The 27,984-nt window shown below is 40.2% G+C and overlaps 1 protein-coding gene across 13 annotated transcripts in view; it reads left to right on the top strand.

Moving 5' to 3' along the window:
• Nucleotides 1-27,984, top strand: part of LOC125465223 (disabled homolog 2-interacting protein-like) — a 669,026-nt gene that overhangs the window by 540,818 nt on the left and 100,224 nt on the right. For all 13 annotated transcript variants that reach the window (XM_048558459.2, XM_048558457.2, XM_048558458.2 and 10 more), the window contains 2 exons: nucleotides 11,743-11,896; nucleotides 21,382-21,480. In XM_048558459.2, coding sequence (XP_048414416.1) covers nucleotides 11,743-11,896; nucleotides 21,382-21,480 — 253 coding nt within the window. The remainder of the gene's footprint in view (nucleotides 1-11,742; nucleotides 11,897-21,381; nucleotides 21,481-27,984) is intronic.

Raw genomic sequence — 27,984 nt, 5'->3', positions numbered from 1 at the left:
TCGTGCTAGCCATTTCTGCCCTGGGAAATAGTCTCTGGCTATCAACTCTATCCATGCCTCTCATTATCTTGTATACCTCAATTAGGTCACCTCTCCTCCTCCTTTTCTCCAATGAAAAGAGACCGAGCTCAGTCAACCTCTCTTCATAAGATAAGCCCTCCAGTCCAGGCAGCATCCTGGTAAACCTCCTCTGAACCCTCTCCAAAGCATCCACATCTTTCCTATAATAGGGCGCCCAGAACTGGACGCAGTATTCCAAGTGCGGTCTAACCAAAGTTTTATAGAGCTGCAACAAGATCTCACGACTCTTAAACTCAATCCCCCTGTTAATGAAAGCCAAAACACCATATGCTTTCTTAACAACCCTGTCCACTTGGGTGGCCATTTTAAGGGATCTATGTACCTGCACACCAAGATCCCTCTGTTCCTCCACGCTGCCAAGTGCACGTAAACCTGAATCCTATCGTTAAAATCAGTCATTGTCAACATTGGTAATTTTTGTACAGTTAACAGATCAGTTGTAAGCTCTGCAATCTGGTTTTCTAGTGTGAATCGTGGTGGTCAGTTAAACAACTAACAGTAGGAGGATGTTTCACAAATTACCCCAACCTCAGTGACAGGGAAAACAGTATGTTAGAGTAAAAGGTAAAGTTGGTGTATTTGCATCTATCTTCAGCCAGAAGTACTGATACTCATCTCAGTCAGAGCTGGGAATTCTGTGGCAAGTAACTCGCTACCAATGGTCCCTCTCATTTGTTTTTCTTCTGTGTGGATCTTCCAATGCATTGCAGCAACATCCAGAACTGGAAGTCAATACTGCGATCTGTGTCAGCGCGCAGATCGCTGTGCACGGAATGTCGAAGCATGTGCAGTGTTGAAGGAAAGTTGCTCACCACCTGACATCTGCCATCTACAATGTACAAGGCAGGTTTGTCATAGAATACTCTCTGCATGCAGCTCCTGCAACACCACAGAAACTCAACACCTACCAGAACAAAGCAGCCCACTTGAGTGGCCCCCGTGCATCATCTTTAATAGTTAGTCCCTTCACTGACATTCAATAGCAGCAGTGTGTACCATCTACAAGATGCACTGCATCAACTCACCAGGCTCCTACAAAAGCACCTTCCAAACCTGGGACCTTTACCACCTAAAAGGTCAAGGACAGCAGCTCACCACCACCACTGCAAGTTACCCTGCAAACCACACAACATTCTGACTTGGAACTGTATCAACTTTCCTTCATTGTTGCTGGGTCCAAATCCTGGTAATTCTTTCCCCAGCAATACAATGGATGTACCTACACTGCATGGACTGAAGCATTTCAAGCAGGCGGCTTCTTGAGGGTATTTAGTCATGTGCAATAAAGGCAGCCATGCCCAGAACCTGTAAATGAATAATTTTTTAAAAATGTTGGGGAAAAATAACTACTACATAGATATCTGAGCAGTTCATTTACCCTCTTCTTGGCTGATAAATTATTAGGGTAACAAAAGTAGGGTTTATTCTTCGCTGACTGCTAATTTTAAATTTGTTACCTTGACCTTGTTTCAGCACTCCAGTCTCCCGCTTGACTAACATCTTGTGGTGATCACATAAGACGTCAGTCTAACTGCTTGACAATAGGCATCCTATTCTTAATCAGATGGGGATCCTTCTTTAATCGGATGTTAGTCATATGTTTGTTAGTATGTTGATGTTAGTTGAGATAGAATTTTAAGAATTTAAATATTAATAAGTATTTTTAAAATGTGGCAATTTGTTTTCACAAATTGGAATCAATGTTATAAAATTAGGGCCTAATGTGTTTCACAGATTCAAACCACGTTTTTATTGTAGTAGTTGTGCACTTGACTAAGTTATTTTGGTGCTTCAAAGAAACAAACAGATGATGAAGATCACCTGCCCGTAGTAGAAAATCCGTTTGAAAAAGAGTCTGCCTTTTTTTAAACAATAGAACCAGCTTAAATTATTCCAAATTGTTGTATCTTGCAATCCAATTACTCCAGTTCACATGTTGATTACTCTTTGGATAAAGGAGTAACATCTTGATTATTTGTCCTATATCTGCTTATGGAGAATTTGAACTCTTGCTGCATTGTTTTATTGTCATTGGCTCAATTCAAAGTAGTGTTCCTAAAGTGTCCTTTTCCATAATGTTTCTCATAGTTCATAAATTGTTGATCAGTTCCTGACTCTTCTTTGCAACCTATTTGTCGTCCTTGATGAAACCCAGTAACTCAGAAATAATGGTAGAGAATCTTTGAAATATGCCACTGTCACTTCAAATAAAACTTGTGTTGGCTTAAAGTGTTGAACCAACCCATCAAAATTAACCACTTAGCACATTCACCCATCATGCCATTTTCTTGTTTTCCTTCACTTAAAATCATGAATGAAGATAAAAATACCTTTCTAACCTCTACCCTGCCCCTCTCATTGCCCAAGTAATGTAGCAACAGCAGCTTATAAGTTTCCAACTTTAGCAGTCTCAATCTTTAATGAGCTGAGTTATGTTTTGACAGTTTAGAATTTTCAACATATGCAGCAAATGAAAAAAATATTAATATGGAGGATTATAGCTTTAAGAAAAGACGTGCTGTTATATCCCAAACAAATAATTGGTAAAACATTTTAAAATCCATGCAATGTACAAATATACCATGGACTAACTTCCACTGAGATGACATTTATTGTGATGAAACATCACAAGGGATATTGCCAGGAAGTGGGCATTGTGAAGTAGGAGTCGGAAATGTTGAGAAATAGTGGAGTTATAAGATGTGTGCAGGCTTTGGACTGGTTGTTATTCTGTTAACACAACAGTACCATGTTTTGAATGTTTAGAAAATGCACTGCCCAGCATCATGAACAAGCACTTTTTCTTCCACATAAAGCCTTCATTTCAAACTTTTATTGGAATTCACCTTCATGTCATTGTAATATGGTGTAGTTTCAAGCTGCATTTAATGTTGCATCAAAGACTTTCATTAAATGGTTCATTAATCAGAAATCTGTTGCTATTTTTAAATATATTTGAGAGTGTCTTTTTCATAATTTGTGTGAAGTTGAATTGACTGAGGAGGGAACTAAATGTAATTTGTCACCAACTGCAGTCTGACTCTGAACATGATACTGCCTTATCATCAACTCACTGACTCTCATTATTTGGGACTCAACATCATAATTGATTTAGCTACAGAGGAAGGAAAATTGTTTTGGCATACTCCTGCAACTTTCTCAATCTGAAATCTTCATCAGTCTGCAGCTATATTGAGACTTTTTATAAATTTTGATGTGTGATTTATGGTTGTTGTTAAAAATATCTCCTAGATTAGCTAAGAAGGAGATGTTTCAGATTGCCAGGTTTTTATTTTTGCATGTCGTGTTCTTCATCATATTCTGAAAGTATCTCCAATTTCCTGCACGCACCCCACAGTTCAATAGTGAGGAACCATTAATAAATATATTCATTGGTTTTGAATATTGCATGCATGTCTTAATGTGTAAGCTTTGGTATTTGCTCATTTTAAATATATAGGATTCTCTACAGAATTCTGGTGATTTCATTTTCTTGCACAGTTTAAGTGTGCTGGATAGCTTAGTGAATATTGAGCAAAGGAGACCGTCAATTTTCAACAAAAAGGAAAATTGCCAATTGTACATTTTTAAACTTTTGTTGAATGGGAAAGATATGTATTTTATTCATTTAACATTAACACAAGTTATAGGAACTATGTTGAATCCTCTCCCTGAAGATGATGTGTTTTGGGATATTTCAATCTTGGTTTCATATTCAGAAGGTTAATCCAGTTCTATGTTTGTTTTTGGAATTGATAAACCTTACTAGCCATATTTTATGATGCTCATTTCCTTCATTTGTTGATCCTTGATCATTATCTTTGTGAACTTTGTTTTATTCTCATGTAGCATATGGGCATCACTGGCTGGTCAGCATTTATTTCTTGTCCCTATTGCAGTTGAGAAGGTAGTGTTGAGCTGCCTGTTTTAAACTGCTGTAGGTAGTCCCACAGTGCTCTTTAGGGAGGGAATTCCAGGATTTTGACCCAGCGACTGAGAAGGAATGGCAATATTTCCAAGTCAGGATGGAGTGGCTTGAAGGGGGAGTTGCAGCTGGTGGTGTTCCCAAATATCTGCTGCCCTTGCCCTTTTGGATGCAAGTGGTCATGGGCTTGGAAGGTGCTGTCCAAAGGTCTTTGGTGAATTCCGCATTGCGTCTTATAGATAGTACGCACCTCTACTACTGAGTGTCAGTGCTGCAAGATATGAAGACTTGTGGATGTGGTGCCAGTCAAGTGGCCTGTTTTGTCCTGGATGGTGTAAAGCTTCTTGGGTGTTGTTGGAGCTGCTATTATCAGGGCAGGTTGGGAATATTCCGCCACTTCTAACTTGTGACTTGTACATTTTGGACAGGCTTTGGGGAGACAGGAGGTGTGTTACTTGCTGCGCTAGTCCTAATATTTGACCTGCTCGTGTAGCTACTGTGTTTATATGGTGAGTTCAGTTGAGTTTCTGGTCAAAGTCAACTCTGAGGATGATGACAACAGGGTTGGTAATGTCATTGAATGTCTCTTAATGGAGGTGGTCATTGCCTGGCATTTGTGTGGCATGCATGTTACTTGCCAGTTCTCAACCCAAGCCTGGCTGTTGCCCAAATCTTGTTATATTTGAACATGCACTGTTCAGTATCTGAGGAGCCATAAATGGTGCTGAACATTATACAGTCATTGGCAAATATCCCCACATTTGAACTTATGTTGGAATGAAGGTCATTGATGAAGGGGTTTTGAAGATGGTTGAGGCTAGAACACTACCCTGAAGAACTCCTCCTGCCTTGATGTCCTGGAGCTGAGATGACTGACAAGCATAACCATCTTCCAATTTGCCAGATATCACTTCCAGGTAGTTAGAAGAGGAGTGCAGACTGTTAAAGTTGCCCTAAGCTATTTCTTTAGATGCTGCCAAACATGATGAATTTGCACTTTTATGTTTAAATTCTCTCATTTACAACCATCATCCTCTATGTAGAAAGCCATAATCTTCTGTACTACTATCCACTACTTTTCAGCTGCTATATATTATTGTTTTTTTCTATATTGTCAATAACATTATCTTTTAATTCATTCCAGTAGCAAATATGTAATTCAGAAAGTTGCACACTGCTGTGGTCTTTTGTTTCTACTTTTGAGTAAGAGGGCTTACCATTATAGATCCTGGACAGTGCTCTGACCCAGTTTCCTTTTGTATCTTTAATGAATTTTGCTATCACATCAATGTTAGCCAATGGATATGGGTATGCTTTAATTGAGTCACCATCCATGCAGAAACAAGAACAATAAGCATCTATTTACTACCTTGGATGTGATAGAATATTGCAAGTAATTGATCTAAAATTGACAATCCCAACAATGGCAATGTTAACATGTATGATTGAATAAGCAGTAAAAGTTAAGTTTTATGGGACATCTTAAAATTGGAGCTTCAAGGAAGAATTCTGTATCTTAGAACTTTGACAACTGCAGGAATAACTGAGGGTATGGCAGTGGTACTGAGGGATGCATTAGAGGTCAATTGGGTAAGATGACAGTGAACACATTTTGTTTGTTAAGATTTGTGTTTCATATTGATACATTGTGAGTGTTAAGAATATTATTTTTCTGTCTCTTTCCCCACCACTTTTAATTTTCCATGGAAACATTCTTCTATTCCTTTGCTACAATCCTTGTTCTGCTGCCGATTTTGCAGAGCTGAGCAGTTTGCAATACTTGTTCCCTTTGGAGGAGCTTTGTTGCTTTTCCTTCCTGTGTGGAAGTGAATAGTAACTCACAATGTAGGGAACTGAATGTGTACAGCTGCATCCTCCTCTCCCAAATGCAATGTGTTCAAAAACTGTTATATTTTGCAAAGTACACTTGGTTTCCATGAATGATATGGCTTGTCTTTTCAGATGTACTCAAAAGATGCAACATTGAATCAAATTTTGTGAAAACAAAATCTCTCATCAAATTTTCAAAAAAAAATTACTGGAGTTCTTCAAAAATTGCATTATTAGTTTCAAGAAAATTTGTTTTTGGAATTCCTTGTAATGAAAATACAATCTAAAACTCAGTAATATTATGGAATTAATTGCTTAAGTGAGAGATATCCAAATTAACACACCTTCAAATAGGACATGCATCATTATTTGCCCCTAAAGTCAAAACAAAAGTGATTTTAGTGTAAGATTGAAATTTAAGTGTAACTGATTAGATCTGTTACTGAATATTTTCTTTTTCAAGAGAATTCTTTGGCGAGTTTAAATTGGTCAAATGTTGTTAAAGGGAGATGAAGGCAGTTGTGGGCAATGAAGATTAAAGTCAGGCAGATGTAGCATATATTGGTAGCTGAAAAAATGTTAAGTTTGAACTGACTGGGACTGCCTGCCTGACTACAAAGAAGTCAGTTGAAACAAAGTGCCTTTTCGGCTGTCAACCAAGCTGTTTGCTTTTACTGTTCTGTTCACGGCTGTCCAAGTAGACAAGGTTGAACTTAGGGTGGCTAAGAAAGTATTAATTTTATATATAGACAGTTACAAACAGTTACTGTCTGACAACTGCCAGATGCCATAGCCAGTTATTTCTTGTGCTTTGTTTTGGATTGTGATTGAACCACATGCTTCTGTTTCTGTAAGTATTTTGTGTCTACCACCTAAGCAGTTTTAATGACAATACTGCATCAGAAATTAAATGGCTTTCGAGCTGTAGCCTGCAAACAGATTTGAAACATTTAAGTATTTCCTGTAATTATACGGGCAAACCCAGCTGTTATTAGATGTGAAATTTATGAACCGGATATTGTGTGTTCTCTTGGGAGTTGAAAAAGGAGGTAACTGCAGTACTGCATACAAACAAGGCATTTCAATTCTTAAGCTGGGTTGGTAAGAGGTGACTGTAGAATTAGTTGTTTTGTGGTTTGGAATAACAATACGTTAAGGATTGTTTAAAAGAAAGTTCAAGTTTGAACTTTCTTTTAATCCACAGAAATACTTCAGGCTTGTATGTTCAGTTCATTCTACTGTATACAGTTCTATTCAGTTGATTTATTGTGAAACAAAAGAGACAGGAAGTGGCAACAATTATTTTTGCAATTCATTTTGTGCCAGAATTATGTTAAGTTTAAAATCACACATTCTTACAGAAATTAACAATAAAATAAACATCTTCTGTGGAGATGTTCCCTGTGCAGATGAGTGTTCGAAGAATAATTCTAGAAAATGTTTTTTAACAAACAGAAAAACAGCATTTAAACAAATATGAGCTGAAATGTAATAGCCCGTTTATTTGGGTGGTAACCAGTTTGTTGACACAAATATAACAAAAGGTCAAGATCAGTGTAAATAAAACAACTTCAGAGATAATGACAGCTCTTGAAATTGAAGGAGCTGATTAACTTGCACTCTTACTTGAAGAGCAGACATATTTCAGTGTGTTAAATAATGACACTTCTTCCAATATGTAATATAAAATGGCACTTTATTCTGCATAGTCTTGATTAATGTTTCTCATACAACCCTTTTAACATTACGTTAGTCGTATAATTAGAGCTAAGATTGTAGCAATTTGTTTTGGCAAGTTTGTTATTACTGCCAATTAACAAAACATTACAATCAGTACAAAAGGACCTGCCCACTAGTTAATGTATTGGGTAGCTGAGACATTAATTCACATGAGTATTTCTGTGGGTGGAAAAGCACTACTCTTCATTCCTAAAAGAATTGAGCTCCATTATAACAGTAGCATGTCTAATAGGAGAATTAAGCTATATAGGAGTAAGCAATTAATAAAAGTAATCTATAGGTAAGAAAAAGTAAAGTTACATCCTGCGTATCTTTGTGGCAAAATTTTTGAACGTGGTTTAGAAAAATGAATACAATACAAAAAGGAGTATCCTAGGTAGAAGTGCAATTAGTTATATTCTTATTGAGCCAATGACTGCAATCACTGGTCTGTTTTCTTAACATTATCATGATTACACAGACCATGAAGTAACAGTGCCATTTGCAACATGTGAGCCAAGACAGTAAGAACAAGGAGATACAATTCCTATCCTTGCAGTATCTGATATGTACATGATTTTAAAAGATCAGCACTTTAATTACAGGAGAATGGTTTTGTTAACTTTTTTTGTTTTCTGCTTATTCAGAGTGAAGTCATGCTGAGATGGAATGAGACATCGTAATATTCACAGCTCATCTTGTTAGCATTAAAGTCTCTTTTCATCCATATTGTTTTTTGCTTCAGGAAAATGTTTCACTGCATTTTTTATTGATTTTCTATTCATTGCCATTTACGCAAGTTGTGAGACAGTGGGAATAGCTTCAAATACAGTTATAGCTAAACAGAAAGAGCTCACATGCCCGTATTAGTATTGCCTACTTTCTTTTTTAAAGTGCTTGAATATCAGCCCTTGCTTTCTAATAATTCATTACTGTACGCCTCTTTATTTACACTTGGAGATGAAGTAGTGACCTTCCTTCCAAACCTCTGAAGTTGTTTCCCTTGAGTCAATATCTGAAAGAAAGGCAAAAAAATTGGAAAGCCTTGTATTTCATTTTCAATTTCAACCTTGAGAAGGTAGTAATCTTAGACAGTCCCTTGGGCTCGAGGATGACTTATTCCAAATCCAGTTCAATGAGTTCTGAAATGGCTGATAAGTCCAATATGTGATCTTCAGACTCTGCCATATGCAGGGCACATGGGGCTCGAGTGGTTGGATAGATAGGTTGTTTGGAGATTTGTGCAGGATGTAGTAGGTTTTTGTGACAGGTGATAAGTGGAACTGCCTAAAAAAGGAATAATCTTCGTTAAACATGTCTGTTAAAACTGTACAGTGCAGACTTTTCACATTCTGAAATGAGCTTAATGCAGAGTCTTAACAGATTTTTCAACCTTAATTAGCTGTGGCAGTTAAGTTAAAGTACAAAATATTAAATATTGAGTATCGAAAGCTGAACAAGATGATTATTTTTCTTTTCCAGTATTCTACAGCAGAGACTGCTGCACTTATCTCTGTTTAACAGTTGGACTTTTGTTGAAGAACAGTCTAATATTGATGCAGACTGATTTTTTTTGCTGATAACAAAATTATACCAATCATACTGTCACTAAAGTAATGATCTTTAACACATCTCAACTAGCAAATGTGATCAGAACCATTGACTTTACCTCTACCGCCAAGGGTTCCCAAACCACGAGCCATGAACCCTGGTGATGTCACAGATGTCACAGATGTCTCATCTGGAGTTGTAATCAGTCCCTTCTCTGAGGCAGCAATGGCAGCTGGGGAGAGGTGACTGCTCAGCCTATGTCTTGACGTGACTGCCCTCCAGCTAATGAATGAATGTCACTGTGTAACAAAGAGACAGTGAGCTTGAAGTACCTTTTGAACATTAGAAACAACTTTTAGCCATAAGTTTGAATAGAACTGGGATATTTGTGTACTGGCTATACAGGCAGAGACCGGCAAGTGAAACATTAGTTTTAGAGGAAAGGGGAGGGGACAGGGGCTGGTGAACATATCTGGGTGAATAGGAGGGAGTTTTGCAAGAGAGACTGAGTGAGTGTGAGAGAGGGGAAGATATGGAGGGGGGAGGGGTGCTAGTATTTATTTGCAGAGAAGGAGATCTGAGAAATGGGGTAAATGTGTGCATCTGGATGATGGAGAGAGACAGGGGCTAGTGGGGGAGAAGAGACCTTTCACTGAATCTTCTCAAGGAATATGGCAGAGCTTGCCTGAAACCTACATGACTACATTTTAACAAAGTACTTTGAAAGCACAGATTTTCATGGGCATCACTGGCTGGCTGGCATTTTATTGCTTTTGAGAAGGTGGTGGTGAGCTACCTTCTTGAACTGCTGATGTTTATGTGCTGTCAATTGACCCACAATGCACTTAAGGAGGGAATTCCAGGATTTTGACCCAGCAATAGTAAAGGAATAATGATATATTTCCAACTCAGGATGATGAGTGATTTGGAGGGAACTTGCAAATGGTCCCATGTGTCAGCTGCCCTTTGTCCATCTGGATGGAAGTGATCATGGGTTTGGAAGATGCTTTTTAAGGATCTTAATACACAAACTATAATAATAGTAATATCATGATTACACAAGCCATGATGTAACATGTTATGTTGGTTGGTTGTGCTAATTATCATGTGTTAAAATAGGGTCCCATTGGAAAATAGTTTGGGAGGCATGGTTACATGTGTGCTACTTTGTGTAGATCAGACTTCAAAATATCGACTAGGTTGTCCAGAATTTCAAAAAAAAGTGTTATATGAAAGGAATGTTACTTCTATAAAATGCCACAAGTATCCATATAGAATGCAATGACATATTCGGCAAAACTATGTGGCTACATCAAAGAAAAAATGGACCAGACATCAGGCCACAATAAGGTAGCAATGATTCTTTGCCCTTGGTCAATTTGGGCACAGCTTTCTGCTGGAATCACTGCATTTAGCCTGCAAGGATTAGATATATTCTAGTAACAACTTTTGATGAGTACAATATGCATTGTGGGGTGAGTTATCCGATGAGGATTGAGTACCATGCTACCTCATGACCATCAGTCATTTCTTGTATTCTCTTATTTTCAATTATAACTAGTTTTCTGTTGAAAAATTAGACAGAAATAATGTAATGTACAAATGCCCAAGAATGGAATCTCTGTTTGAATCCCATTAATTTCCTTTATCTTGCATTTCTCTTGAATTTAATAAGATGCCCTCTAATGAGTCGCTGTATTCAGTTTTGAAATATTGTTGGATACTTCACTGGAAGTTTGTCCAATCATTGTCCAAGTTGTTTTGATTGTGGGAAATGACTTCATCTGAACTTTGGTCCTCTCTTGTCCTTGCTCAACATCTGGTCGCAGCAGTGATCACCATGGCCAGGAGCAAAGCTGACCTACTTCTCTTAACCCACCAAAATGATATTGAGAGTTAGTAAGAACTGCTGATGCTGGAGTCTGAGATAACAGTGTGGAGCTAGAGGAACACAGCAGGTCAGGCAGCATCAGAGGAGTAGGAAAACTGCTGTTTTGGGTCGTGACCCTTCTTCAGAAATGGGGGAGGGAAAGGGAGCTTTGAAATGAATAGAAAGGGGGAGGGCAGTGATAGCCGGTAAGTAGTGCTGGGGGATTGGTCCGTGAAGTGGGAGGTGCGGATGGGTGGGAGGGAAGACTGAGAGACTATCCATCTTGTCTGCCACCTATCCGCTCCTCCCACTTCACTGACCAATCCCCACCACCTGCTATCACTGTGCCCTACCAGTCACTTCAGAGCTCCCTTCCTCTCCTCCATTTCTGAAGAAGGGTCCCGACCCGAAACGCCAGCTTTCCTGCTCCTCTGATGCTGCCTGGCCTAACCTGATATTGAGGTTGTCTGTTGGTTAGCTCAGCACCTGGTAATCGTCTTGCTGATGTTCATTGCTTTGATCCAGGGGTCTGAACATGTGACCTGTCTTGACTGTCTAGTTCTAAAGGACATTGCCACCCAATTGTACAACCAAGAATATCTCTAAATGTAGTGATAAGTGAAGTTATGTGCGTTCATATGAAATGAACCGTGTGCAGCAACTGTTCTGTTGATTTAACCTGTGCACCTATGTATTTGCATCAGAAGAAAGATTCTAAAGAGAGACTATGCTTTTTGACCCTTCCTTGCTTTGTGCTTTCTTTCAGATCACGTCTAATGCCGAGGCTGAAAGAATCACGTTCTCACGAGTCTTTGCTCAGTCCTAGTAGTGCTGTGGAGGCATTGGATCTCAGTATGGAGGAAGAGGTTGTGATTAAATCTGTTCACAGTAGTATCCTGGGACAGGATTATTGTTTTGAGGTAAGCAGAGAAGCACCAAAGTTTTCACCAACCAGTCATTAGGTAATTTTTCTGATTTGCACAGCAGTAACTTACCTTATCAAATGGATTGTTGAACCAAATAGCAAAACTCAGAACTTACAATATTTAAGAGAAATCAAAGTGTTTTAGAGTGAAACTGAAAAGAATTGGTTTCTGGGCCACATTGGAAACATTAGAAGAATGGATTGAAAAGTTGATTTTAAGTTGGCCTTTGAACATTGGAAATTTGCTGTGTTTGGATAATGTCATCAGGCATTGTATAGATGAATAAAAAGAGAGGGAAAAGGAGACATCAGAGGTACTAGTAAGGGAGTGATGTGGATAGTTTAAGAATGGAACAAGGGAAGTGCGGTTCTATTTGGGGGAGAGTTGTTGGAAAAGGGTGTGGTCAACAAGACGAGGGATAGCTTACCTTTGTAAGAATCACATTAGATGCCATTTTTGACTTTGGTAAGAGCTGCCTGGTACTGTGGTGTGGAAGACACCTGCTTGGAGTAATACAGGCATCGAGTTCTAGAGAGGATAGGCACAGTCATAGAATTGTATAGCATGGAAACAGACCTACAGAGGTGACGTGCAAAGGCAGGAAAGGATGATTTGAAGTTGGGTGATAATGTCCAGGAATGGAGGGGGCTCTCATGTTTTTTTTTGAGGCAGGGATGGTGATTGATTTCAGTAGATTTGAAGGAGGACAGCACCTCGGAACAGTCAACTATTGAAAGTGTCTGTTTGTTGGAAGCCAGAAAAGGAATGGGGGCGATCAACAGCTTAGCAGGAATAGAGTCACAGGAGCTGTGTCTCGTGAGCAAGATGAGCTCACAGCAGGCAGAAGAAATAAAAACAGGAGTTGACAGTTAATGTTTGATTCAATTCAAGAATAATGGCCAAAAAAACAGTCCCATTCTACTGGTTAGGCTGAACATTTTAGGAAGTGATTGTTGCAGAAAATTTTCTCCCACTGAAATGTTAATAAAAGAGATTGTCTCAGTAAAATACTTCTTTTCCTTAACCTTATTTCTCATTAATACCATGATACAATTCTCCACTGATATCCCTATCATTTTACTTGGAGAGGTTTTCTGTTTTCTGTTTTCCTGGGAGTGCCAGGGAGTTTTTCATAGCTGGCATCAATCCCAGCCCTCTAGAGCTGTCATGGGGCAATGCTAAAATATTTTTAATGCCTACATATAATTGAATGATTTGATAACATCTGAAGTTTTTCCCAGTAGTGGACTAATGATCAGGAATGAATAAAACAGTCCTACCAGCAGTCTGGATCCCTTGCCTAACAGTGTGACTACTAGAAAGTCAGCCATCATATAATTAGGGTACCGGTACTCTACTGCATACACTTTCTCATTTTGAAAGGACAAACAAACCTGTGGAATTCTTTTCATTTTTATCCATGGATGTGTTTTTATAGTTTTATACATGTGGAAAATGTAGTAATCTTTTGGGTGTGTTCATAGACAGTTGGTAGAAAGAAGGTACAACTCTTTTCAAGAGCTTCTATCGACACATTAAGATAATTTCAATAATAAATTATATTGAATATGTATGTTTAGTGGTTTCATTTCTCTTGCATGCTATATTAAATTTTAAAACTCTTCACTTGAATGTAGCCTATAATTCTAGTGATGTATCAATCCATGTAAATATTTAATACATCTTAAGCATATTACAGTTTTCCTCAGACCTGGTCCAGCTGCTTACTTGCATAGTCAAAGAGTCATTTTCTCTCCTACACTTCTATACAAATAAAATACTGACCACAGAATCACAAGTGGATTTAACATAAGTATAAGGTTTTTTAAATTTATGGGTCCTTTTGCTTACAAGGTCAGACACACAATTTGCACTAAATCTGAAGCACTTCCTTAGTTACACCATTTTCTAGGTTTTGCAAAATGAATTAATGTACAAATTTTTAATTCAAAAAATTCCCATCGTGAATTATTGAAGTTTGTTGCCCTCCTACTCTTAATTGAAATAGTGTTTCCGAAACATTTATCCTCCCTTCAGGCATGATACTCTGATTCTTATTAGTTTCTGGTTTAATCCCTATGTAACATGAAACCTAAACATGTGGAAAGCCCAAATATCATGAAGCAGAGATTCCTTATTCCATTGGCAATAGGGCATTACAAACATGAATTAAAATTAAGATTTGAACATCTGGTTGTGTAAACCCTTTGTTTCTCTGACCCTTTTCCCTAGCAGATTGCCCTCCCCAAAGACACTGTTTCCTTTCAAGAGGATCTGTTTGACTGCCCCAGCTGGGAGCATTCCCTTACTGTTGACATTTGTTGCCAGAGCTGCTGGTTTAACTGCTCCAGTGGTCCTGTTCAGTGACCTCCCTCACCAGCACCACCTGGAGGTTCCTTTACACTGTTCCCTGCTTGAGTAATGCTGTCCTTGCAACTGCATGTGCCATAGCAGCTAGAATGTGATCACGGCAAATGATAAGGGTTGAGCTGATATTCAGTATTTGCTCGAAACAACTTTCTTAGCCTCTCATCCTAATTGTCATGAGATCCAGTTTCTAAGGCATATCACTCATGTCGGGGTCTAGGCCAGTCAGCTTTCCTGGAAGCCTACCATCATTAGCACCTGTTGCTTTAGTTTCTGCCTCTGGGCAGGGTATGCCTGTGTGTTTTCCAGGGTGGGGGTAGATTTCCTCACACCAGTGTCCCCCTTGGATTCAGGACACTCACAAGTCACTTCGCAAACCCCCATCTGTCTGACTCCACTGAAGCTGTCCTAGAGTAGAGTCATATTGCATAGAAACAGACTCTTTGGTCCACTATGTATATGTCAACTAGCAAACAACAAACTGCACTAGTCCCATTTGCCTATACTTGGCCTATAGTCTACTGTGCCCTGGCATGTTACGAGGATACCTGCCTCCACGACCCTCTCAAGCAGTTTTATTTTCTAAGGGTGACATTTTTTTTCTCAGATCTCCTCCAAACTACTTACTCCCCACCATTAACTTATGCTGTGATAATGGGAACTGCAGATGCTGTAGAATCCAAGATAACAAAGTCTGGAGCTGGATGAACACAGCAGGCCAAGCAGCATCTCAGGAGCACAAAAGTTTCGGGCCTAGACCCTTCATCAGAGAGGGGGATGGGGAGAGGGAACTGGAATAAATAGGGAGAGAGGGGGAGGCGGACTGAAGATGGAGAGAAAAGAAGATAGGTAGAGAGGAGAGTATAGGTGAGGAGGTAGGGAGGGGACTGACTCCCACAGCTACCTAGAATACACCTCCTCCCACCCACCCTTCTGCAAAAATTCCATCCCCTATTCCCAATTCCTCCGCCGCATCTGTTCCCAGGATGAGGCATTCCACTCCCGCACATCCCAGATGTCCACGTTCTTCCAGGACCGCAACTTCCCCCCCCCCGCAGGGGTCGAGAACGCCCTTGACCGCATTTCCCGCAACACATCCCTCACACCCCGCCCCCGCCACAACCGCCCCCAGAGGATCCCCCTCGTTCTCACACACCACCCCACCAACCTCTGGACACAACGCATCATCCTCCAACACTTCCGCCATCTACAATCCGATCCCACCACTCAAGCCATTTTTCCATCCCCACCCTCGTCTGCTTTCCGGAGAGACCACTCTCTCCGTGACTCCCTTGTTTGTTCCACACTGCCCTCCAACCCCACCACACCCGGCACCTTCCCCTGCAACCGCAGGAAGTGCTACACTTGCCCCCACACCTCCTCCCTCACCCCTATTCCAGGCCCCGAGGTGATTTTCCATATCAAGCAGACATTCACCTGCACATCTGCCAATGTGGTTTATTGCATTCATTGTACCCAGTGTGGCTTCCTCTACATTGGGGAAACCAAGTGGAGGCTTGGAGTCCGCTTTGCAGAACACCTCCACTCGGTTCGCAACAAACAACTGCACCTCCCGGTCACGAACCATTTTAACTCCCCCCTCCCATTCCTCAGACGACATGTCCATCATGGGCCTCCTGCAGTGCCACAATGATGCCACCCGAAGGTTGCAGGAACAGCAACTCATATTCCGCTTGGGAACCCTGCAGCCCAATGGTATCAATGTGGACTTCACCAGCTTCAAAATCTCCCCTTCCCCCACCGCGTCCCAAAACCAGCCCAGCTTGACCCCTCCCCCCACTGCATCCCAAAACCAGCCCAGCCTGTCTCTGCTTCCCTAACTGCTTCTTCCTCTCACCCATCCCTTCCTCCCACCTCAAGCAGCACCTCCATTTCCTACCTACCACCTCATCCCGCCTCCTTGACCTGTCCGTCTTCCCTGGACTGACCTATCCCCTCCCTACCTCCCCACCTATACTCTCCTCCCTACCTATCTTGTTTTCTCTCCATCTTTGGTCCGCCTCCCCCTCTCTCCCTATTTATTCCAGTTCCTCACCCCATCCCCCTCTCTGATGAAGGGTCTAGGCCCGAAACGTCAGCTTTTGTGCTCCTGAGATGCTGCTTGGCCTGCTGTGTTCATCCACCTCCACACTTTATTAACTTATGCTGTCTGGTCTTAGACACATCTGCTATAGGAAAAAGAATCTCTCACGGTCTACCCTGGCTGTGCTTCTCATAATTTGTATACCTCAATTAGATCTCCCCCTCAGCTTTTTCTGCTCCAAGTAAAACAAACCCAGCCTGTCCAGTTTTTCCTCACAACTGAGACTTTTTATTGCAGGCAACATCCTAGTGAATCTCCTCTGCAACCTCTCCAGTGCAGTCATGTCCTTCCAATAGTGTGACGACCAGAACTGTACACAGTGTTCCATCAGTGGCCTCACCAGTGTTTTATAAAGTTGTAACAAGTCTTCCTTGCTCCTATGTTCTGCATGATATTTGTTGGCCAATGAAGCCATGCAGTCCATAAGCCCTCTTCACCACCCTGTCCACCTGTGCTGATACCTTCAGGGATTTGTGGATTAACTGTCCAAAGTTCCTCAGTACTCCCAAGGAACCTACCATTCATTATGTGTATCCCTCCCTTGTTGGAGTTCTCAAAATGCATCACCATACATCAATCAGGATTTAATTCTGTCTGCCATTGCTCAGTCCACTTTACCAGCTGGACAATATCAGACTGTAGCCAGAACGAAGGAGCCACATTAGCTATCCTCCAGTCGTCTGTCAATTCTACTGTGGCCAGCAAAAGTATTAAATAAATCCATCAACACTGCAGCAACTCCTCTCTTGCCTCCCATAGCAGTCCGGTTTATTTCATCATCCTGTACATACTTTTGCACCTTTATGCTCACTAAAATATATGATACCTCCTCTTTATTAATTTTAACATGCTGTAGAACATCACCATCCCAACTGAAATCCCCAGTTTACAGTATCTTTCTCCTTTGTGAATACAACTCACGTACGTCCTCTGGCTTGCTCTGACGCTCAGATTATGCAATGAGTGAGTTCTATCCACCCCACATCATCCACCTGACTTCTAGCCTCAGGCAATTCCATTCTGTGTACAGTTTTCTGCTCTCAAGCTGCCAGTTCAACAAAATGGGTGTGGCCATCTGTGTCTGGCTGCTTAATTGTTCTGTGCTGTTCAGGTTCCCACATGTTATTGTATCTTATTCCAACCCTTAATATTACAGCTTCAATTTTGTATCTTTGCACAGATTGGAAGCCTTGCAATTATTCAATTATTTTCATCTCCACTCTTCTGTCTTAGTTCTCTTGAATGCTGTCTGGAAGCGTCATTCAGTGCTTGGCTATCCGCTCGTCATCTGCATCAGGTGTGGTGAGCCCAGGGCAATGGTCCACCGGAAGGCCTGAGCCAAAGGGAAGTGTAGAGAATAGACTATAGATGAGGGTGGGATGCAAATATAAGCATAAATTAGCTCTGGAAGTTACTCATTTTGTTTACTGTTAGGGGGCAGTGCGCACAGATGTCCCGCAGAGCAGTGTTGAATCATTTGCACAACACATTACCCTCTGGATGATTGGAGCCGATGCTGTTCTTGGCCATGCAGTAGGCTTTGCAAAGTCTCTGAAGAATCTTGCTCTCAAAGTTGTACCGACACAGAACATTGAAACGGACAAACCAGTCTTGTAATAATCCTCTGGCTATTGTTGAGGCCTTTTGATCATGGGTGGGAATGGCCAGCATGAACTTCAAAATGTCTGAGAGTCCTGTCACTACTGGGATCATTTGAGATAAAATCCATTGTAAAGACCTCTAGATGTCTGATGTCCAAGGATCTCATGCTGGGTGAACTTACTTCCCTGTTTCAGCCAAATCATACCTTGCTCAATTTTGACAGTAATTAATATCAGGCACCGTCCCAAGTCAGCATGCCGTTTTCTGGTTGGGCCAGTTTTCTTTTCCATCATTTGATATCCAGCTTGATCATCATCTGCTGCCAACACTTGAGGTTGTTAGAATGGCTGAGTTGCTTCACCTGTCTCTCATTGTTATAAACCAGTCATTAGGAGACTTCATCTTCCTTCTTTATGCTCTTCCTGCACCTCAACAGTTTCTAAGCCTGTTTGGACTGACTTACCAGCTGGCACTGGGTGAAGGCAGTTTGGACCTTCCAATGATGGTGCAGTCAACTGATGTCCGTATCAATCAGCTGAAGTTTCTGAGGTCCTTTTATGAGATAGATGGTAAAGGTGAAACAGCACCTGTTTGGAACAAGCCTGGATCTCGTCCATTCATACATTGGTGACATTCCACTGAATTTTAGTCTGATTTCACAGGGAATTGGGTCAGAATGCTGAGTTTGCCTTAAAGCATGGGCACTGCATCAGCTGCACCCTCCTCTGGCAGAGTAGGGATGGATGCTGTCTCGTGGTCAGTCTTCTGAATATGAATATTTGCATTACTTTTACCTGACCTATACTGGATCCCTTGGCACGAGTCTTCAAAAACTGTGGTGCAGGTGAGTAAAAGAAGAGCGTAATTGCCTGTTATCAAACAGTTCTAGAGTCTTCCACAAGCTAAAATACCTTGAGTGCACAGAGCAAAGTCAAAAACTCATGAGCCCCAACTACTGACTTCATAATCTGGTGTTCATAATTGTCACCGTACCAGCTTTCTAAAGACAACCACATATCACTTAAGACATTCTTAATTTCACTTCGTTAAACACTTCTAGAATTATAAAGCTCATCACAGTGCTGGTGACCATGTTATGAAAGTGCAACTGGTTCACTGTTGTTCTTTACAAAGGAAATCTGCTTTCCTTGCCCAGCCTGGTGTATTTGTGATTTCAGACTCTCATCAACTTGGTTTACCAAGAACTGCTTTACCAAGCCGCTCATTTGTATTCAAGAAGGTGACTCACCGTTCTCTCAAGGGCAATCAGGGAGGAGTATTAACTTGTGGCCTTAGCAATAGTATACCACATTCCATGAATAAATGTAAAATAAAGTCAAGAGGCCCAAATCTTATTTGCAAGCTTGGGCCTCCCCTGCAGTAAGCTACGAGCATCCTTTGAACCCTGACAGGCAACTCAAAGAAATGAGCCACAGCGTATTTAAAAATGATGCTCATTCAAATTGGTAATTGTCAGTGTCTCCTGGGCTATTGCTAATCATACAATATTGCAGTAAGTTCGTAAGATAATCGGATCTTCTCAAAGTAAGAATTGAGTGAAGAATTGTATATGTATACAATATAAAGAATGAAGTTCGCTAATACTTGCTAATATTCAATCCTCCTAGGGCAATCTGCTTTTAAGCTCCCTCATTAATTGAGAAAAACATGTGAAGTAGACTGGGACAATAAAATGTGAGGCTGGATGAACACAGCAGGCCAAGCAGCATCCCAGGAGCACAAAAGCCGACGTTTCGGGCCTAGACCCTTCATCAGAGGATGAAGGGTCTAGGCCCGAAACGTCGGCTTTTGTGCTCCTGGGATGCTGCTTGGCCTGCTGTGTTCATCCAGCCTCACATTTTATTGTCTTGGAATCTCCAGCATCTGCAGTTCCCATTATCTCTGAAGTAGACTGGGGGCAGATCTTAATTTCTTGCTTGGACACTGTTGTTCAGTCCAGATAATGTCTATCAGACTATTTTAATGCTCAGTTGACTATGTTAATACATTATAACATTCTGTATGCATTAATAAGCATTCCAGGTCAACCATGCTATTACTTCCCATTATGGGAGTGGGTTAATTGTAATCTAGGAGTAAACGCTTTAACCAGATCTTCAGTATGAGTGTTCTTCAAAAAAAACAAAAGTCTCCAGGCCTTGGCATAACTGAAAAGCTATCCAAATCCTTAAACAATGGTTTGTAGCAGCTACACATTCCCACAATTTAGATTATGACAAGAATAGACTTTGCCTTGGTGCCATTCCTGCTTTGATCATGTGGCAGTTTGGATGCAAAGTATGTAACCTTCATTATTTTGAACATGTTCTGTGTGAAGTTGCTAAATTAAAATATAATGTTAAACTGATTCATGTTGCATTATTTATTGTAATTCTAACTTGTCAAAGCATTGAAGACTATACCACCTCAATTTTTAAATAACATTTAGCAGTAATTTCATGAAACTGCAGTTCATTGACATACAAGTTCTATGTTTTTCAAAAATGTAAATGTTTTTAATTTAATATGATGGCTGAGCCACTGATCAGCAAGACACACTATTTAATTGCAGCATGACATATTAAAGGATTTACTTTCAAATAAAAATTCCTACCATCTTTGAAATCACATTAATGCTTTTGTCGTTATTGTGAAATGAAACCCTTAGTGTTGAAATGTATCCATGTAACCAAAGTGACAGTTGCTGTCTATTGAGCAAAATGCTACACTCTCAACCTGTTTCAGAGATAGTGGGAACTGCAGATGCTGGAGATTCTGAGATAACAAAGTGTAGAGCTGGATGAGCACAGCAGGCCAAGCAGCATCAGAGGAGCAGGAAAGCTGACGTTTCGGGTCTAGACACTTATTTTCTGAAATGTCAGCTTTCCTGCTGTTCTGATGCTGCTTGGCCTGCTGTGTTCATTCAGCTCTATACCTTGTTACCTCAAACTGTCAACCTGGGCAGTTTCTTGTGAAGTTGTTAAATATTTTCCAAGGATTACAACTTTTGTGCAAGATGCAATTATTCATCTATAAATAAATTTTAATTTCCAACATCTCAACTAAACCTGATCTTGTCCATGCCCAACATGAGCATGCATCTTATCAGAACAAGACTTTCTTAGGAGTAGGAAGAAATGCTATTTGCTAGCGAAGTAATTTTATAACCAAATCTCATCTCTTCAGTTATCTCTGTCACTCCCAGATGAGACCCATTAACTTAGTTACTGAATGAACTTGAATTTCTTGTGATTTCTGTGATAAAAAGACATGGGCAGCTGATTGCAAATGTTTTTCTCATTAGATGAAAACTGTTTAATATTTCATAATAGGAGCTTACAGATAGGTTATGTAGAAGACAAATTGAATAAAATAATGCTGACAAATTAATTTATCATTAATGCAGGTAACAACTTCAACAGGCAGCAAGTGCTTTTCATGTCGGTCAGTAGCAGAAAGGGATAAGTGGATGGAAAATCTACGCCGTGCAGTACAGCCAAACAAGGTAAAAAAAAAACTTACTACAAGGCTCAAAGATGTTTTTGCCTGTTTTGTAAATGAAAACAAAGTGGTCCAGATGCTAGAAGCTGGAAATAAAAATACAAGGTGCTAGAGAAACTCATCAGGTCTGACAACATCTATGGAGAGAAACAGAATTAATGTTTAAAGTTCATTATGACTCTTCTTTGAAACTGAAGAGAAAGTTAGAATTGATGGGTTTTATGCTCATCTACATTTATATAAAATCCATAATTTTTCTAACTTTCTTCAGTACAAAAGAAGAGTTGTTTTGGACTTGCAATGTAAACTGTTTCTCTTTCCACAGATGCTGTCAAAATGGCTGTGTTTCTCCAGAACTTTCAGTTTTTATTGCACTCAGTTTTGAGTATCAAATCACAATTTTTCTTTTAACTGAGCTTTACAAAGAGCAGTGTTTTCGACTTCCATAAACTGTCTCATTTAAAACTGGTTAGTGGATTTCCACCAAAGCTACAGAAACAGTTTTATATAGTCAGTGACTCAGTTTATTTGCCCTCTTGAACAATGATATGGTGCATTCTATTTGCCTGTTCGCTGTGACCATATTACTTCACATACATGTGAATATTGCCATAATAATAAAGTTGTTGCTTCTATGAGCAAAACACAGCGCCAAACTTTTTTTTAAAAAAACTCCTTATTGGACCTTCCACTTTAGTTCAGATGTGTGTAGAGTGACTAACAGCTCAGAGAAACTATACGCGTTCTTACATATTTTCATACCTGGTGACTAACATTTTGTATCGGCCAGAATTCGGCATTAGTTAGTGACTACGAAACTGTCAATGTTAACCATCATTATTCCCCTGCAATTGATGCAGCTTCTGAAATCCACATATGCAGTTGTATGTGTAAGTCCTTTGCTGTCTATGATACAATTCTTGATGAATTGCACTGTTGAGATTCCATGCAGAATATAATTGTTGAATGTCATTGAATCAACAAAACGTCTACAGCTATGCTCTTAAGTATTTTAATCAGCCTATTTAGAGATAATATGATGCATCTGTAGAGCAGGTGGGATTCAAACCTGGGTCTCCTGGCTCAGAGGTAGGGATGCTACCACAAGACCCCCACCTCCCACCACCCACCTATCATAGATATTTTCTAATCAGCCTGTTCAGAGATGTGTGATAATTCTGGAGCAGGTGGGACTTGAACCTGGGTTTCCTGCCTCAGAGGTAGGGAGATTACAGCTGCACCACAGGAGTCCTCAATATACCCTTAGCTATGCTTTTAGGCTTTCTGTACAAATCCTTGTAAATAATATCCCTTGTTAAATACATAACTGGGTTTTAACGCCATGCTAAGTTTAAAATTGTTGCTAACAGCCTCAAGTTTTGTAAAAGTTTGGAATAGTTTTTTCTGCTTCTGTACTCAAAATCTCTATTTTTGAACCCTGAGATCTTGTATGCTTTGGTAATTATTCTCTCAGCACGTCCTTACACCTTTTATGCACATGAAGCTCCCAAGACACTGCTTAGATCTCGGACATTAGATCAGATTGCTTCTCCCTCTGCTCAGATGCATCATTTCACATGTCTGCATATTAAATTTCATATCATGTTCAGTACTTAGAAAGTAATACTAGTGAACTAATGCAAAGACACAGGTGGTGTGCAATGTGGAGTAACATTTTCAGTCCTTGCTGAGGTTGGAATCACAGGTAGGTGAGAACTAAAAAATAGCCATGATGTGCTGGTTCCTCCTTTTTGCCTGTAGGCTATTTTTAAGGAGATTGGGGGTGATGGTGGGTGGGAGGAGGGTGTCATTGGTGGCAGGGCTACCCACCTGAATGCATCAGGTATCCAATCCAGTTCACTATGCTCATAGCCTCAAGGTTCTTGCAGGTGGCGAGGCCAGGTTGGGTGTATGGTGACAGTCTCCTGTCAGGAGAGGTTCTCTGTCCATGTAAGCAACCACAGGCTGATGTGGCTTGACTACAGAAACCATTTTTAAATTTAAATTTGGAAAAGCTGGAGTGAGGGAGTCCGTAACTTGAAGTGCCCTCTGAATTACTTACTTAGCCTTTGCAGCTTCAGTTAAGCTAGAAGGCCACTTATTGGCCCTTAATCTTTTGAGAGACAGAATGGCAAACAGTCCAGGCCAGTTAAAAGTCTGCTTCCTTGGAAATCACAGTGAGTGACTGTTTCACCTGAGGGATCAGTTCAGCACTTGCTAACAGTCCCAAACTGTTTTTCCCATGCCAGATAGGAAAATCCTGCACGGTTTCACTCCTGATGGTTTCAGTACTCTCCAGAGTCAAATTAGAACCTGACTGCCGGGTAAGAAAGTAATGTAAGTAATAAAAAATAAAAATCTGCACACCTTGGAAATTTCACACAAAAGCAAACGAGGACGTTTATGGGTTTTCCTTTTTGTTGAGTTATGTTGATGTTTTTGCTTCGACGTAGTTCCAAACAACTTCATGTCAGGGAAAAAGCAGTGAATTGTCTAATCTGTTAAATTGATTAAGTTCAAACAAATGCATAATCAGCCCTGCAAACCATCAATCACAACAGGTCATTAGTTGGGAAGATTACATCAGCCTGCATCGAACAGTAATCTGCATTTCATTTCTGTGTGGCCTTGGATTTCAAAATTGTTTTAGTTTTATAAAATAAGCAGATGACAACAAAATTGTATGAAGCAGGTTATTTTGGATACAAGGAGACCTTGATCAGATGGGCTGAGGAGTGGCAGATGGAGTTTAATTTAGACAAAAGTGAGGTTCTTGCATTTTGGCAAGGATATCAAGGCAGGACTTAAACATTTAATGGTAAGATCCTGGGGAGTATTAATTAACACAGAGACCTTGGGGTGCAGGTTCATAATTCTGTGAAGGTGGAGTCACAGATTGACAGTAGTGAAGAGGACATCTGATACACTTGCTTTTATTGGGCAGTGCATTGAGTATAGGAGTTGGGAGGTCAGGTTGCAGCTGTACAGGACATTGGTTAGGCCACTTTTGGAATACTGCATGCAATTCTGGTCTCCCTGCAACAGGAAGGATGTTGTGAAACTTGATAGGGTTCAGAAAAGATTGACAAGGATGTTGCCAGTGTTGGAGGGTCTGAGTGAAAGGGAGAGGCATGGTAGGCTGGAGCTATTTTCCCTGGAGCGTTGGAGGCTGAGGGGTGACTTTGTAGAGGTTTACAAAATCATGAAGGGAATGGATAGGGGCTCCCTGCTGTAGGAAGGATGTTATTAAACTTGTAAGGGTGCAGGGCTGCCGAGGTTGTAAGGCTTGAACTATAGGAGAGGCTGAATAGGCTGGGTTATTTTCCCTGGAGTGTCAGAGACTAAGGGGTGACCTTGATTTAAAACCTTGAGGGGCATAGATGGGAGGAATAGCCCTTACGTTTTCCTGGGGTGAGTGAGTCCCAAACTAGAGGGCATAGGTTTAAGGTAAGCAGGAAAATATATAAAAGGGACCTACAGGGCAATTTTTTCACGCAGAGGTGGTGAGTGTATGGAATGAGCCACCAGAGGAAGCGGTGGAGGCAGTTGCAACATTTAAAAGGCATCTGGTTGGATATGGGCAAATATCAGCAAGTGGGACTAGATTAATTTGGGATATCTGGTTAGCATGGACAAGTTGGACTGAAGGGTCTATTTCCACGCTGTAGAGTTCTGTGATTCTCGGTGAAAACAACTTAGCTGACTGAATGTAGCTCTAACAACACTCAAGAAGCTTGACACCATCCAGGACAAGGCATCCCACTCAACTGGCACCATATCCGCAAGCATTCTGTCCCTTCACCACCAATGCTCAGTAGCAGCAATATGTACTATTTACAAGTTGTACTGCAGAGATTCAATAAAGTTTCTTAAAAAGCATGGTCCTTAAATGCTATTGGATTTAAGAAACCTATGGCCATTACTGTTCCGAAGGACAAGGGCAGCAGATACATGAAACCTGCGATTTTTGCCTCCAAGCTTCATATCATCCTGACATAGAAATATATCACTATTCTTCTGGTGTCACTGGGTTAAAACCTTGGAATTCCCTTTCTAATTGTTCGGTGGAGCTGCCACAATACAGACTCGAGCGGTTCAAGAGCAACCAGAGATGAGTAATAAATGCTGGCTGGTGAGTGATACCCATATCTTGTGAATAAATTTTAAAAATTCAATCAGCTATGATTATTCTGGAAAGCAGGGTAAGCTTGAGGGCCCCAGTGGCACACTCCTACTCCAATTTCATAAGTTTGTATGGAGCAGTTGGTCAATGTTAGAATATGTATAGTAAAATATTTCTGTCATTTGGATAATTCAGCCATGTCAGCATTTACTGCACTGCAGACACAACAGAATGCGAGGCCATAATGGCCTTACTACGTTGCTTGAAACAAACTTTAGTTGCAGTTTTGAAGTGGCAGTTCACTCAGTGATTTAGGTTGCCCACTGCAAATTTTTATCGATATTTCTGAAGTCGAGGTTCACAGAACCCCCATAGTGGAAATCAAAAAGCAGGAGTTGGCTGACTATTTGTTTGAAATCCCCTATGATTTCTCCGTGTAAGCTGTGTAAAGCAGATTCTGTATAAACACAGGCCTGCTGCCAAAGAACAGCTTCATAATTTGAATATATTCCTAAGGCTGCATCATGCAGAGCAAACATGGACTGAAGTAAAATGTGAAAGTATTTGGGTATGAGCATAATCAGATGCTCAGCATGTTAAATTGTACAAAGTAATTGGACCAGTATGTCCGACCCCCAGGGCTTTTTTTCCAAAAGTGAGAATTTCTTGCTTCCTTGTAAGCAAACAGAACGAGTGATGAAATAGCCTGTGAACCTGTATGAAGTTATCACCAAAGCTTGAACTTTTTGCTGCGCTAGAAAGTAATTTTAAATGGCTTAACATTTCCTTTCTAACATTCTCTTAAAATTTTTGAATGGCTCCAGTTTAATGTGTTTGGTAAATGTTGTGGATAGACTTTGTTCGTAGTTGCACTCTCAATAACATGGTGTGCACATCATGACATTATCAATTGTGTGTTTTTTAAATTCATTATTAGGATATGGGCTTTGCTGCTGGCTCATCTCTAACTGCCCTTGAGAAAGTTGTAGTGAGCTGCTGCCTTGAACTGCTGTGGACTATTTGTTATGGGTGCAACCACAATATTATGTTCCTGCTGAAGCCATTTCTTGATCATACGGTGGCAGCCCAAGCCCTGAGTGATCTCTGACCTCTCAAATCGGAAATCGATTTAGTTGTCATCGCAGAACATTCCTGTACATCTTTAGCACTGCATTACGTATTCTAACCACTGTTCCAGAGATCCAACCTTTGTCATGCTTCACAAGTGGCCAAGTATTGACTTAAGGTCATAAAGTTGTAACAAATGAGAACAGAAATAGACATTTTGGACTATTATCTTAATTTGGAAATTGCAAAATAATAGCAAGAGTGCACTTCAACAAATGAGAGTTCTGCAGATTTTGAATTTCAGACTGTAGGGTTTTATGTATGCGGCAATAGTCTTCTGGTACCTCATTGAAGTAGCTATTTGTCATGTGAAATTTGACTGCCAGTATGATTGTGGTGACACAGTATCAATGGGCTAGTAAGCAGTACCTGGAGTTCATTGGAGAGAAATGTATTTTCCTAAAATATAATTCTGAGCTGAATTTGTTCACACTCTGGTGAAATATTAAAAGCAAGAGTTGATTTGACAGTGTAAAGGGTAATAAACAATTCTTTTAAAAATTACATTTAATGAGTAAATGCCATGAATTTTCAATAGTTAAATATAAGGAGTAATTCTGAGTGTATTCCAAAAGTAGGGAAACACTGTTGAGTGTCAGCAAATTTTAGAGTTGTCGTTAGCAGTTTCACAGTATTCCAATATATACATGTTCATGTAAGTTAACTTCATGTTAGTAGGGATTTTGGGTGCACACTTTCTAATAAAACTGAAACTGGTAACATAGCTCCTTAAATCTTCTTCCATGTGTTACTTATTTTTATTCATTCATGAGGTGAGGCATCGCTGGCAAGGCAGCATTTATTGCCCATCCCTAATTGCCCAGAGAGCAGTTAGGAGTATTGCTAATAGAAGAAAGATGACTGGGATCATTTTCCTTTTTCACCATTCAAGTGAACAAAGACAATGTTTTCTTTTGGAAAAAGGTGTTTAATGTCTGAGTGCTTTAGCTGGGAAAAGTAGTCAAATGACCGGTTTCTGGTTCAGTTTGAAAAGAAAGATTATTAATTCAACACCCAAAAATATACAAAATTGCACCCACTGTCCCTCCGAGAAAAGACTCTGATCTTTTTTTTAAAAAGTAGCATGCATTTAGTGCTTGAAAGTTCTTTGGTTGCACCCTTTTTTCCCCTGGGGTGATCACTTGAAAACTGTGCAAGTCTGTCATCCTTATGGTCCACTGAAAAATAGAGTCTGGAGTTTTAGGAAGCTAGATCCTGTGTGGTTTATTGCTTGCTTTGGTTTCTAATGGGACCATT

This window comes from Stegostoma tigrinum, chromosome 29 (assembly GCF_030684315.1).
Source record: "Stegostoma tigrinum isolate sSteTig4 chromosome 29, sSteTig4.hap1, whole genome shotgun sequence".
Taxonomy (NCBI): domain Eukaryota; kingdom Metazoa; phylum Chordata; class Chondrichthyes; order Orectolobiformes; family Stegostomatidae; genus Stegostoma; species Stegostoma tigrinum.
The sequence above is the reverse complement of the archived record's forward strand: the minus strand, read 5'-3'. Positions and strand labels throughout refer to the sequence as shown.